Source organism: Mauremys mutica, chromosome 1 (assembly GCF_020497125.1).
Source record: "Mauremys mutica isolate MM-2020 ecotype Southern chromosome 1, ASM2049712v1, whole genome shotgun sequence".
Taxonomy (NCBI): Eukaryota; Metazoa; Chordata; order Testudines; family Geoemydidae; genus Mauremys; species Mauremys mutica.
Genome location: NC_059072.1, coordinates 31219552 through 31234540, shown reverse-complemented (window position 1 = coordinate 31234540; position 14989 = coordinate 31219552). Strand labels below are relative to the sequence as shown.

Genomic DNA, 14989 nt, shown 5'->3' with positions numbered 1-14989 from the left:
CAGACTCGAGCTGTCAAAGGGCAAGTTTTGGATGACCTGCTGTACCTCTGGTAGGAGGCCCGAGACCTACAGCCAAGAGCTTTGGCGCATAACAATGGCAGTAGACATTGTGCGTGTGGCCGAGTGCACCACATCCAATGCAGCCTTGTAATTGCCTTACCCCCCTTGAGAACAGCTCCCAAGTCAGATCGGGAGTTTGTTCGGAGGAGCTCCTTAAACTTGGACAGAGTTCCAAGAATTAAAATTGTAGCGGCTGAGCACCATTTACTGATTAGCAATTCGAAGCTGGAGGTCCCCGGTGGAATAGACCTTATAGCCTAAGAGGTCCAACTTCTTCGCCTCTTTGGATTTTGGTGTAGGACCTTGCTGCCCTTGCCTTTCCTTGGCATTGGCTGTATCCAGGATAAGCGTACCTGGTTGAGGGTGGGTGAAAAGGTATTCGTACCCTTTGGAGGGTACAAAGTATTTCCTTTCCATCCACTTTGCCATGGGAGGAATGGAGGCAAGAGTTTGCCACAAGGTCTTCATGGTGTTATGAATGGTCTTGATCAACAGCAAGGCTACCCTTGATGGCCCTTTTGGTGTCAAAATATCTACCATGCGATCTACATCTTCTGACACCTCCTCTGCCTGCAGACCTAGGTTTTGAGCTACTCTTCTAAGCAGCTCTTGATGGGCCCTACTGTCCATGGCTGGCAAAGAGGCAGATGAGGCCATTACTGCCTTGTCTTGGGAGGAAGATGAAGAAGCCCCCATGGGCATAGGTTTCTCCTGACCCTCCAGTTCTCAGGGTTCCTCCCTCAGTGATGCCGCCTGCATGGTGGCAGGCACAGTCCGGCACCACCTCAGTGCCGAGCCCTATCCTTTTGGAGGTTCCCTCACCATTGAGGAAGATAGGGGGCCCCCACCTGTCCGAGGCTATGGACAGGGACCTGGAGCTCAGACCCTGGGATTGATGGCCCACCCAAGGGGTCCAGAAAGGCCACTGCATCGGAGCCTGTGATTGAGGATGCTAGGGCATTGTAGGGACCTGGTGTGCCTCCTCTCACTGGAAATGACCAGAATGGTGCCAGCTCTGCCCGGAGATGTATGACTCTGGCTCTGAGGTCGAGTCCGACCTTGAGGACCACAGGGGTGCCATGCAGGACGGTGCCGGAGAGTGGTGCCCAGGTGAGGGGGACTGTTGCAGATGCATGGCTGGTTTGCTCTTGGAGAGAACTGGCCCCTTGTGCAGTGCCAGTGCCGCCGACTGCTGGGCCATCAACTCTATCAGGCCCCTTGCAGCCTCAAATCTGTCTGGGGATAGATGGCAGGTCCAACATCCCCATTTGGCTCTCCTGCGCTAGGGAGCCCAATGGGACCAGACTCGATGGTTCCGGCTGTGTGGTTAGAGTCAATGGTGCTGGTTTTGTCTGAGCAGGAGCTGAGTATCCCGGCACGGGACACACACTGCGGGCACCATCGCGCTCCACTGCTCTGACTGTTGGTGAATGCCCCCTCCCAGTTCTTCTTTGTTTCTTATGCGGCACCAGCAAGTGCAACCCATGCCAAGAGGCTGCCGAACTCGTCTTCGGTGCCAGAGAGTGGCGGTGCTATGAGTCTCTGGGTGCCAGGTCCTTTGCCAGCACCACGCCCTTTCTTACTAATGACAGTGCGCTCCGCACTGAAGTGCTGGGTTTCGATGCCAACACGGGCTGCGCCGGCCGGGGACGAAGAGCCGACTTCATAAGGAGAAGCTTAAGTCTGAAGTCTCTCTCTCCATTTTTGTTCTTGGGCGGAAGCGCCTACAGATCTTACACTTATCAGTCTGATGGGCCTCTTCCAAGCACTTTAAGCAGGAATCATGAGGCTCTCCCCGGGCATAGACTTCTGACAGAACGCACAGGGTTTGAGGCCTTGAGATCAAGGCATGCCTCGGTCCCCGAAGGGGAGAGTGTGGTGGGGGAGCAGCCCCCAACAAAGCCCCTTAACTACCAATTAACCACTAAAACTACCAATACTATGCTAATAAAACTATTTACAAAACAAAGAAAGAAAATGCTAGGGAATTGCTTGCCCGAGTCAAGAGAGAGACAAACTCCAACGACCATCACTGGTGGTAAGAGGGAACTGAAGAGGCAGCGGGTTGGCAGGGACCTATATACACCGCCATGAAGGTGATATGTCAGGAGGCTCCACAGCCAACTCGATGGGTACCACTAGGGGAAAATCTTCCGATTGTGCATGCGGCATGCACGCATCTACTTAGAATTGACATGAGCAATCACTCGAAGAGGAATTTTAGGTTTATACTCCAGAGGGGGTGCGTGCCTGAGGAGCTGGGAGTTGCCTTAGCTGTAGCCTTCCTATGCAGGGGCTGGTCAGAGAGCCTGCATGCAACTACCTGTATATATGCTGGTGAAAGTGCAGGCTGGAGGGCTCTGAAGCTTGTCACAGCAGTATAGTGTGAGAGGGAGCCCAGGCTGGTGGGTCAGGGGGCTCAGTGGTACCCCAGTTCCAAGTGGCACCACAGAGGGAACCCATCACAATGCTGTATGCTTGTTTCTCCTTGATAAGTCCAAGGAAAGTGTCCTCAGAGGAATCTTTAAGAAAAACTTGTAGGTAATTAATTTTGATGCTTTAAATTTCTCGCTTTTAAAACAAACTAGAAGTAGGAGGGACCACACTCATAAGAATGACTTAAGAAGAAGTGTAATTTTACTCCTTGGAGAAATACTTTGGTATTTCTAATACATTTATCATGCTTCAAAGAAATTAATAACTGATGATTATAAGTAAATGTAATAAGACATTTTAGCGATTTTATGTTCTATGGAATAACTGCTTGAACCCAACACTGGTCTACATCAAAAGCTTTCAAGACTGTATGTTGTGCTCAGTAAATCCCTGGAACATCTGGTACCCAAAGAATCTATAACCCTCTTTAAACCGTTGACTATAAGCCTTGGTGGTTTCTTGGCAAACTAACAAAGCTTGTTGATTGGTTAAGAATAACTAAGGTTATGTCTACACTTAGAGCTGGGGATAGGATTCTCAGCTTGCACAGACATACTCACATTCCTTGAGCTAGCATGCTTAAAACAATAGCTGGGGTAGCACAGGCAGTGGCAAGCAGTGGCATGGGCTAGCCTTGTTGAGTACATACCCAAACTTCAGGCAGGTTTGCACACAGCACAGCTAGCCCATGCTACCAATCACCACTGTCCATGCTACACTAATATTCTTAACATTGGCTCAATGAAAACTAGTGTGAGTATGTCTATGTGACATGGGAATCATACTCCCAGCTCCAAGTGTAGATATCCCTAAGTGTCCTGATTTGAAAAATACTGTCTAAAGCAGGGGTGGGTAATCTACGGCCCGTGGGCCAGATCTGACCTGTCCATGTAGTCCCTGGGGGTGGGGAGCAGAGGGCTCTGTGTGTTGCCCTCGCCTGCAGGCACCACCCCCTGCAGCTCCCATTGGCCAGGAACAGGGAAATGCAGCCAATGGGAGCTTCGAGGGAGGTACCCGCAGGCGAGGGCAGCGCACAGAACCCTCTGCCCTCCCCTCTGCAGGGACATGGTGCCAGGAGGGGAGCAGCGCAGGGCCAGGGCAGGCAGGAAGCCTGTCTTAGCCCCACTGTGCACCGCTGCCACCCCGGAGCTGCTCCAGGTAAGCAGTGCCGGGCCGGAGTCCGCACCTCAATCCCTGCTGCACCCCTCCTGCATCCCAACCCCCTGCCCTGAGCCTCCTGCCACACCCCACACCTTCCTGCACTCTGCACCCCCTCCTGTACCCCAAACCCCTGCCTTGAGCCCTCTCGTATACCCCACACCTCTCCTGCATCCCAACCCCTTGCCCTGAACCCCTTCCTGCACATTGCACCCCCTCTTACACTCCACACTCCCTCCTGCACCCCAATCCCCTGCCCCAGACCTATATTCATGGCCCTGCATGCAAGCATGAGATGACTTTAGGAGAACTAAGGTATCAGCTAAAATATTTACCAAATTGGCCAATCTAGTTTGTTACATTTCAGCTTTAAAATCTAACTGGCACTCTGGAAAATTCATAAATTTTCCCCCTTCTCCCTCCTTCGCTTTTACATCCTATTTGATTATCTGCAGGATCCTTCAGTTTGAAGACTTTGCCTTTTATACATGTACAAATTGGGACACAATTAGTCCCCAAAAAGTGGGACAGATGAAAAAAGATGACCCTGGTGTGGGATTCTTCTGGAGCCCACAAATCTATCATGTCCTTAGACTGGATGCCTAGAAGTAGCAGTAATTGTTTGTCAAGCTACTGCAGCTGAGGCCTAGGAAGATTACCTCCTTCCTCCTCTTTTGGAGTTTAAAGGACCTTCCTGACTATTTGGGCTTTCTATCTATAACTTAATCCTGATGAAGACTGCTGAAACTGCTCCCATGAACATGAAAGTTGTTTGCTTTTGAAAGCTGGATGACCCAACTGGTAGAATATTTTCTTCTGTTTTATTGCCTGTTGTGATCAAAATACAAAACAATACTTCAGAAAAAGAGGCCAGAATTCACTATTGTACTCTCAAGGATTTTCTGTACAGCAAGGAATTCAAGCATACATACAACCACAAAACAACTTTGTTAAACATACAAGAAAAGATATTAAAAATTGAATTCCTATGTATTTTCTTACCAAAGCAAATTCATGTGATACTCTTCCATCTGGGGGCAGCTTAGCCCCAAAACCTAGAGCAGGAAACATTTTGTCACTATCATAATCTTGAATGATTTCACCTACTGCTTTCAGTGCCATGCCATAAGCATTCAGTTGGTACGGGTTCATATAGTGGAGCGAGGTGGGCTGTGCAGGGTGACCTGTTAAAACACAAAGATCAGATGTATCTTACAATGGATTCACTTGGGAATGCAACTCAGCACTGAAGGTGGGAAAGTGTCCTTTTTCCAGGGAAAATCCAAGATCTGCAACTTGGTAGTCTAGGCTATCAAATGACAGAGTGATCACAGAATTGTCTCTTGTCCGGAAGATGTTCATTGCAAATGTTCTCACGTAAGTCTGAAAAGCTCACTATTTCACAAACATGAAAGACGAGATTTGAATAAAATTGGAACATACAGCTGAGTATTCAGATAGGGAAAGCAAATAAGTATGTTTATTAAAAAGGCAGAAATTTTGCTTATGAGCAGATAAATGATTGGGCCGAGACATTAAGCACCTAAAGTGAATAAAACCTAAGAACTCTATAATCAATAAGATAATACAGCAAACACCTTTACTTCAAAGACAAATGGATATATGAAAAGGCATTTCACTGACAAAATAGAAAAGGTTACTGGAACTCAATACAAGGGTGGGATTCAAACCGACAGGTAGAACCTGCAGCTTGTCAGTGATGGTCAAGCTTTGACAGACCATGAGCGACTGACATACAAAGCTAAAGATGTAAGCATTCAATTGTCCGATTTCATACCATATATATTATTCTCTCTCTCCCTAATAAACCTTGTTTATTTAAACTTCTTCTGATCTTAAGACTGTTCTGGGATTATTTACAGAGAGCTATTCTGTGAGAGGTAAAGTAACCTTTTATCTCTAAGGAGAAGTAATGAAGGGGATCTGTAACCTAAGTCCATTTAAGAGTTTTGTTCAGAAGCAAGGAGTAGAGATCACTTTTTTATAAAAGTGTAACCAATGCCAAGGTTGTGTTTGACCCAGTACATTACGAAATCTAATGACAATGACCAAGAGTCAAGTTACAGGGGCCTAAGGTAATAATATGTATTTATAAGTTGAAGCCAGTACTTAAAGGTTTTCTTTTTGCTCGGGAAAGACAACTCCTGAAATTTCTTAAATTCATCTGCCATAGTCTTGCACTGCTTTTGTAATGCTAGGGTGGTTGAAATTCATGGTCATGTAAGCAGCGATAACCCCTCCCGCCTCTGATGCAAGTGGTGAAAATGGGAGAAGTCTTGGCTCTTTTCCCAAATGCTTTTGCTGGCATAGCTCTGTTAATGCACAGGGAAGCACACCAATTCACTCCCTCTTGCTACTCATGACTGAACCTTTAATTTATGGAATAGCTTGATTTGAAAGCTCAAACCTTCTCCAAAAATCCCAGAGCAGACAAGCATTTTCAAATTTTTCTTTAAAAAAAGAGTTCAACACAAATTACGAATTACCGAAGTCTGTGATGCTCATATTTTAGATGCCATTATCCAACAGTTACCAATAAGTGAGGTTTGTGGGGCTGCAGCCAAAGAAAGAAGCACTAAGACATGCTTTCCCTATTTGCATCCCTGGAAACCTGCCCGTGGCTGGTGCTTGGTGTATCATAGCACTTCTTTCTTTGGCAGCACAAACCTGCCTGTGTGGGTGCAGCCAGGGAAGGAATCGCTGAGGTGTATCAAGCCCTGGAGAGTGCAGGGAGAGGTACTGGTCAGCCTTATCGGTCCTTAGTATTCCTGCTCCCTGTGGAAAACTTTGGCAGCTGGGCTGAAGCCCCCCTGTGATGCAGGATGGGAAGGAGGTCTGCAGGCAGAGTAGCAATGGGGTGGGAGACTGCAGCTCAGAGCTGGGGCTTTACACATGAAGCAGGGGTTCTGGGGGCTCGCAGGGCTGCATGGTACCTCTCCATATACTTTCTGGGGTGCACTCTGCCCTGGCACCAGGGACCCAAGCACTGCATGTTCCAACCCTTCCTTCCCTGATTGCAACCCTGCAGCAAATTTCCAGTGCTGCAGCCAAGGAACAAAGTGATGGGACATGCTGAGCATTGGCTGCAGGCTGCTTCCTTCTCTGGCTTCAGCTCCACAAACGTCCCTGTGGCCGGGGCTTTTCCCAAGTGGTGGTAATAAGGTCCCATGGGGCTGCATTGAAAAAAAAATCAATAAGGGGCATATTAGTAACCAGAAGTTGTCAATATCATGATTGTTAATAATCTGAATACACTGTATATGTTTTGTTTCACTGTACATGTACATGTCTTAAAATATGAAAATTATTTCCCATATGTGCTAGTGGAGCACAAGGTATTTGAATTTTCAAAAGTAGCCTTTAATTTTGGGTAGGACTGAAGATTAGGAATGAAGCTATTCATGGCTGAACTCAGCAACCACCTCCATCAACACTGATTTGGTTTTGAAGGCTTTCTTGGATGGAAGATTAACAAATTACAAGCATGTTTACAAAGGAATGCTGCTACACGGTCAGCATGATAAGATTGCCAATGATGGACATGCCTTGATAATGATGAACATGATGTTTGCAGGCCATCACAATGTTCACTTTGCTTGTTTATTATCTCTCTTCCTCCTAACCCATTGTCTGTCTTGTCTATTTAAACTATAAGCTCTTTGGGGCAGGAACTCTCTCTTACTCTATGTTTGTACATTATAATAATGGGGCTTTGATACAGCTGGGGCCACTAAGCATTATAGTGACACAAATAATACACAATAATTGCAAACCTAAGCTGTGTAAAATAAATATAGAAATACATATGTAGTACTAAAGAAAAATTGTTCTGAAGCTGGACATAGCATTCAATTTTACTAGAAGCTACTTTTGCTACTCACCATTTGATGCTGTGAAATCAATAGCTACTGTGAAATTGATTTGGGTTCTGTCAAACAAACAAATAGGAATCTTGTTAGTAATACCATTGATAGTTGGAAAAATATACAAGGGAGTTAATATATCTTGTAATGGACTAATATACATGTTATAATGCATTAGCTTTCTGGTCAAAAGGTATCACTGCAAATTCAGGTTAAACTCACTGTGCATTATTTTGACTTTTATACAGTGTCATCGATTAAGCATCAATTCTTGAGGTTACATCACTTCAAAACATAAATTTTCCCTTACCTGTAAATTACATTTGTGTAAGAGTCTCTCTCCCTTTACATATGTAGAAGCGTTATACAACTGGGTGGATTTTCAGTGGTCCCATCTTGGAGAAACCTGTCCACCTCACCAAAGCTTCAGTTCAAAATACTTTACCAATTAATTTTATAGCAATAACTTCATACACTATACACTGAATACACATCTGGCTTTCATTTATTTTTGTCCCACCCACCTCCCTTGGCTTTCCCCTTCTTCCTGCCTTCAATACCAGGCAAACTGGCTGAAACACAATATGTTGGGGAAGAATCAACACGGCTTTTGTAAAGGGTAATTAAGCCTAACCAATTATTAGAATTCCTTGAGGATTTTAACAAGCATGTGAACAAAGGGTGATCTAGTGGAGTGGTTCTCAAACTAGGGCCGCCGCTTGTTCAGGGAAAGCCCCTGGCAGGCTGGGCCAGTTTGTTTACCTGCCGCATCCGCAGGTTCGGCTGATTGCGGCTCCCACTGGCCGGGGTTCGCCAGTTCAGGCCAATGGGGGCTGCAACGCGCTGCTTCCTGAAGCCCCCATTGACCTGGAGCAGCGAACCGCAGCCAGTAGGAGCTGTGATGGGCCAAACCTGCGGACGTGGCAGGTAAACAAACCGGCCTGGCCTGCCAGGGGCTTTCCCTGAACAAGCGGCGGTCCTAGTTTGAGAACCACTGATCTAGTGGATATGGTGTACTCCTTGGACTTTCACAAAGCCTTTGACAAGGTTCCACGCCAAAAAGACTGTTCATGGATCAGTAATGCTTAAAAGATAGGAAATTAAGAGTAGGAATAAATGGTCAGTTTTCAGAGAGGAGTGAGGTAAGTAGTGGGGTCCCCAATGATCTCTACAGAACCAGTGCTTTCAATAAATGATCTGGAAAAGGGGGTAAACAGTAAGGTGGCAAAGTTGGGATGATATAAAATTACTCAAGATACTTAAGTCCAAAGCTGACTGCAGAGAGTTACAAAGGGATCTCACAAAACAGAGTGACTGGACAACAAAATGGCAGATGAAATTCAGTGTTGATAAGTACAACGTAATGCACGTTAGAAAACATAATCCCAACTATACATACAAAATGATGGGGTCTAAGTTAACTGTAACCATTCAAGAAAGATCTTGGAGTCATCATGGATAGTTCTCTGAAAACATCTGTGCAATGCACAGCAGGAGTCAAAAAAGCCAACAGAATGTTAGGAGCCATTAGGAAAGGGATAGCTAATAGACAGAAAATATAATAATGCCCCCATATAAACCTATGTTACACCCACACCTGCAATACTGCATGTTGTTCTGGTTGCCCCATCTCCCAAAGATATATCAAAAATTGAAAAAGTACAGAGAAGGGCAACAAAAATGATTAGGGTCCTGGAACATTTTAATATATGGAGAATTAAAAAAACTGGAACTATTCAGCTTTGAAAAGAAATGACTAAGGAGGGATATGAGAGAGGTCTATAAAATCATGAATGGTGTGAAGAAGAAAGTGAATAGGGAACTGTTATTTACCCCTTCCTATAACATGAGAACTAGGGGGTCACCCAATGAAATTAATAGAAAGCAGCTTTAAAACAAACATAAGAAAGTACGTCTTCACACAATGTAAAGTCAACCTGTGGAACTTGTTGCCAGGGGATGTTGTGAAGGCCAAAAGTATAACTGGGTTAAAAAAAGAATTAGATAAGTTCATGGAGGATAGTTCCATCAACATCTATTAGCCATGCTGGTGAGGGACGCAACCCCATGCTCTAGGTGTCCCTAAATCTCTGCCAGAAGTTGGGACTGGACAACAAGAGATGGATCACTTGATAATTGTCCTGTTCTGTTAATTCCTTCTGAAGCATTTGACATAAGCCACTGTCAGAAGACACAATACTGGGCTAGATGGACCATTGGTCTGACTCTGTGTGGCCATTTTTACATGCTTAGTGGCTAGGACAGAGGACCCAATCTTGGGTCCAAGAGTCAGCTATCACTGAAGTCAAGTGAGAATTTACTGCCAAGGAACAAACACACTGATTTGCATACCATTTTAATACCAGTTATGATCCACTTTGTTATACACTGAAAGGACTTCCTACCCTTCTTAAGGGCAAACCATACTTGGGACTTTCAACAAAAATAAAAAGGAAATCTCAGGACCTGCACTGCAGTGTTCTAATGAAATAAAAAACAGGAGGCACGGTTCTCTTTCATTTGAGGATTTTGGATTGTCAAAAAAAGTAGGGAATGTGACTGTCCTGATCCCAATGGTGTTGAGAATCCACTTTAGGTTTAAAAAGATGGTAACATTTTAAGTGTGGCTTTCACCAGGACAAAGTATAACAGGAAACAAGCAAGACTGAGCAGCCAGCTTACCCACACTATGAGCTAAGGTTCACACCATAAGGAACACCACTTCAATTTAGAATTCTATCCTGAAAAGCATCTATGTAAAAATGGCAATTATTATTCAATAGATTTGTTCTGTGAATTTAGAGACATGATTACTCAAGTTAGAGATAGAGAAGCTTTTTTTTAATTTTAGCCCTTTTAAACACTAGAACTAGAAAAGCAAAGATTGAGTGAGCAATAGACTATTCCCTTTTGTGCACTGACATATTTTGGTTAAGTTCCAACCATCTAGTACAGGGGTCGGCAACCGGTGGCTCGCGGCTCGCCAGGGTAAGCACCCTGGCGGGCCAGCCCGGTTTGTTTATCTGCCGCGTCGACAAGTTCGGCCGATCGCGGCTCCCACTGGCCGCGGTTCGCGGTCCCAGGCCAATGCGGGAGGCAGGAAGTCGCAGCCAGAACATCCCTCGGCTCGCGCCGCTTCCTGCCTCCCGCATTGGCCTGGGACCGCGAACCGCGGCCAGTGGGAGCCGCGATCGGCCGAACTTGCCGACGCGGCAGATAAACAAACCGGGCTGGCCCGCCAGGGTGCTTACCCTGGCGAGCCACGAGCCACCGGTTGCCGACCCCTGATCTAGTATATGTATTACGTGAGTGTCCTGCAGCAGCAAATGGCCTTGATCTGCTGCCATTTCTCCCAGTCTGAAAAAATTGGGGGTGGAATAAAAAAAAAGCGCTGCATGACTAGGTGCTTGAATTCTATTGCATACAACTCCAACAATTTGTAGTTATCAGGCAGATAATGGCAGATCCTACCTCTCAAGAAAGGCGAGACTTGCCAATACCTGTTGTGTCAGGAAGTCTTCAGTTCCCTTGGAACACTCATAATTGGTCTGAAATCCATGGAGATCAGTTTATGAAAACCTTTAAAACTTTGACCAGAAGCTGGATTTCGCTGAGGAGAGAGATAAAAGCTGTTGTAGTCTTTCTGAAAGTATCAGAAACTTTGTAATCTTATGAAATAAGGCCTGCTGTTTTGCTTTATCCAGAGTCTCACACAAAAGATGCCTGTCTTCTAAGGGTATGGCTATCAAGCTTCACTTGGCCTACATCATCAGACTGTCAGGACCTCAGGCACATTACCATTTTGCATAGCTTATTGGCTATAAGGAACAAAGATGATGAGAAGCAGTGCAGGCCTGCCAGCTTTAGGGTAATATACAAGGGAGTCTTCAGGCTATTTCCTTTGTCATGAAAGGGATAGCCAAAACAGCATAAGGTCAAGGACACTTCACCTGAAGAGTTATTCTTGGTGTCCTTGCTGTCTCTGCTGGTAACAGCCTGCCTTTTTTTAAAAAGACCCTTTGATGTGAGGCACTGTATGAGGGGAAAGAACAGTCTTTTATAGGTGTTGTGGATCAGGCACATAAATTCTCATTAGGAACTGACAGGGTGGAAGAAAGGAGGAATTTGTCATCCAGCCAAAATTCAAGCAATTTTTTCTCAGAGTAGGAAAAGCAACCTTCTTTGTGCACTCATTTCTGAGTCTGCCATTCCGAGCTGCCTGGCAGCAGGAGACTGGGCCAGACAGATACTGAGTACAGCAGAGAGGAACAGGAAGAAGTACAGGCAAAAACCAGATAAGAAGAAAAACAGTTGGCATAAGTAGGAAAAACTAAGGCCATGTCTATACTTACCCGCCGGGTCGACGCAGCGAGTTCGACTTCTCGGAGTTCGAACTATCGCGTCTGATCTAGACGCGATAGTTCGAACTCCGGAAGCGCCGCGGTCGACTCCGGTACTCCACCGCGGCAGGAGGAGTTGCCGGAGTCGACCTTGGAGCCGCGGAGTTCGCTTCCGCGGCGTCTGGACGGTAAGTCATTCGAACTAGGGTAGTTCGAATTCAGCTACGTTATTCACGTAGCTGAATTCACGTACCCTAGTTCGAACCAGGGGCTGTGTGTAGACCAGGGCTGAGACTAAATCTCAATTGGAAAATTAACAAAAATCTTTTCACCTATCAGCCTTTTACTAGTCTGTTTGATGGACACAGTTTCTGAAGTGTTCCTCCCTGTGGCATCATCTGCTGCATAGCTTTATAATTGTCCATATGCTGTCCCAGGTAAGAGGAACACAATTATGAGGATTTGTGGATAATTCCTTGAAAAAGAAATGTTGATTCCTGCCTCCATGGGGGACAACATTTTGCTTTGCCCTGTGGGACCTGAAGGAGTCTTTAACCACCTGATATAGCTATTAGCTACTGAAAAGCATGAGAAATATTGACTCTGTGCATGCCAATCGATGCCTACCTCCATTAGGATAAAAGGCTTCAAACTACAACTAACCCTAACTCTCAACTTGGTGAGCTAGAAGCTTCTATCTACATCTTTTAGTTATCTGTTTAGTAGATGGGCTAGAGTTGTCACTGAACTCTGGTGATTCATTGGTTTGCCATGGCTTCTGTGTCCTAATTCTTATATAAGGGACTCTTGCTGTGGTATTCAGAATTCTGTTGATCACCATATTTGGAATCTCCCCCCGACCCCACCTCCCACCCCCAGGCAGCTTGGTCTAGCCTTTGTTTTGTGGGGAACTTCACCTTTTCCTGCATGTCTCTAGAGGTGCTGTGGCTCATACACAAAAATCCCTATTAGAAATTGACACGGTGGAATAGAAGAGGAATTTGTCATCCAGACAAGATTCAAGCAATCTTTCCTCAGAGAAGAAAAAGCATGTCTTCTTTGTGCACTCATTTCCATGCAGTAATTTTGACTGATCAAGCTGGAATAGCTTGAGTTTCTATGCATTGCTTTCCTTGTGTTGTTTCTTGGTTGAAACTTTTAGTTGATAGATGTTTTTATGTGGCACCAATTTAACCATTTTATCAAAGACAGGCAAAAGATGGGGAACAATGAGTCTAGGCTTTGCAGGTGAATGAGTCAAAAAGCAGAACCTTACCATTCAGAATAGATTCCCCATGACACATGGACAGGGTCTCATAACTGTGGACAGAGTCTTTTTCCTCAACAAGGGAGGAGTGATAAGCTTGAAGATCCTCAGCTTGGGAAGGACACAGTCTCCAAGAAAGTACTGGATATGGGAGGCTGCTGTTTCCAGTCAACTAAGTAGGTAACTAATGGGATGAGATTTTCTGGCTAAATTAACATTTGGGGTAACTTAGAGCAACAAGGGGGGGTGAGGTAATATCTTTTCCTGGACTAACTTCTGTTTGTAAGAGATATAAGCTGTTGAGTTACATACAGCTCTTCTTCAAATCTGGGAAAGGTACTGAGAATGTCACAGCTAAATACAAGATCAAGCAGATAATTTAGCACACCGGTTCTCAAACTTCATTGCACTGTGACCCACCCCACCGCCCCTTCTGACAACAAAAATTACTGCAAGACCTCAGGAGGCAGGGACTGAAGCCCAAGCCCATCCCAGCCCCGCTGCCCTGGGCGGAGAGGGAGCAAAGCTGAAGTCCAAGGGCTTCTGCCCTGGGTAGGAGGCATGTAATCTTAGTACCCCACCCTCTCTTCCCCTGGAGCTTCAGCCCAGGCAGTGGGGCTTGGGCTTTGGCCTTGGCCCCAGCAAGTTTAACACCAGCCTTGCCAACCCCATTAAAACGGGGTCCCGACCCAGTTTGAGAACCCCTGGTTTAGCATAAGTAGTTACCATATATTCTAAGGGACCATTCAAAGTGAAGTGGCCCATTAACACCTCTGTAGTCATAGAACAAAAAAGTTAGTGTGTTACAGATTGTTGGCATAAGCCATAAATCTAGTGTCTTTGTTAAGCCTATGAATTTTAGTGTCTAGCTAAATTATGAATTTAAAGCTCCAAGGCTCATATTTTGAAAGTGTTGTGCAGGTTTCCTTTGAAGATGAGGACTGAGAGATCAGATATAATGTGATCGCTTTGTGAAAAGTATTCACAAACAGATGATATAGCATTTGTGTCTTTTATCATCATTTTCCTCTTTGGGTTCATCCGAGAACACAGTGATTGCCTGGTTTCACCCACATAGTTGTTGTTTGGGCATTTAGGCTTTCTACACTAGTACTTTTGTCCGTAAACCTTTTGTTGGTTGGGGTGTGAAAAAACTACATGCCCTGACTGACAAAAGCGCCAGTGTGGTCAGTGGTATGTGGGTGGGAGATGCTTTCCCACCGACATAGCTACTGCCACCCAATGGGGGTAGTTTAATTATGCCAGCGGGAGAGAGCTCTCCCCCAGCATAGAATGGCTACCCGGAGACCTTACAGCAGCACAGGTCGGTACTAACTTTACACCTGTAAGGTCAGTAGTGTAGACATAGCCTTAGCGTACTGAATAAAGTACATTTACGTGTTGTGATAGGCATAAGTAGGGCCCATAGATCTTGAAAGGTATGTTGTGGAGTTGATCATTGTAGCAGTGGAAATATGCCTGCAAGTTTTGCATCTGTTCTGGTGCCACTTAGATTTGGTGTATCCTGGTCTGTGCACAGCTTGCTTCTGGTGATGAGCTTGGAGAGGCTGGGCAGTTGTTTGAATGTAATTTGTATTATATGATTTCATAAAATTGCAGCCCTCTGTTTTTAACTCAAGCAGAAGAACAAGGAATGTAGGTCACACTTACAGGATTGGGAATTCTATCCAGCAAAGCAGTGACTCTGAGAAAGAATTAGGAGTCCTGGGTAGATAATCAGCTGAACATGAATTCCCAGTGTGAGGCTGTGGCCAAAAGGGCTAATGCATACTGAGATGCATCAACAGAGGAATCTTAAGTAGGAGTAGAGAAGTGATTTTACC

The 14989-nt window shown here is 45.3% G+C and overlaps 1 protein-coding gene across 6 annotated transcripts in view; it reads right to left on the bottom strand.

The window, feature by feature from the left end:
• CPNE8 (copine 8) overlaps positions 1-14989 on the bottom strand; it is a 230181-nt gene that overhangs the window by 58148 nt on the left and 157044 nt on the right. For 3 of the 6 annotated variants that reach the window (XM_045030409.1, XM_045030433.1, XM_045030468.1), the window contains 2 exons: positions 7557-7603; positions 4657-4838 (listed from right to left, as the gene is read on the bottom strand). In XM_045030409.1, the coding sequence (XP_044886344.1) occupies positions 4657-4838; positions 7557-7603 (229 nt within the window). Of the gene's footprint in view, positions 1-4656; positions 4839-7556; positions 7604-10914; positions 11149-14989 lie in introns of those variants that run through there. The other 3 variants (XM_045030427.1, XM_045030417.1, XM_045030442.1) reach the window with 3 other exon arrangements.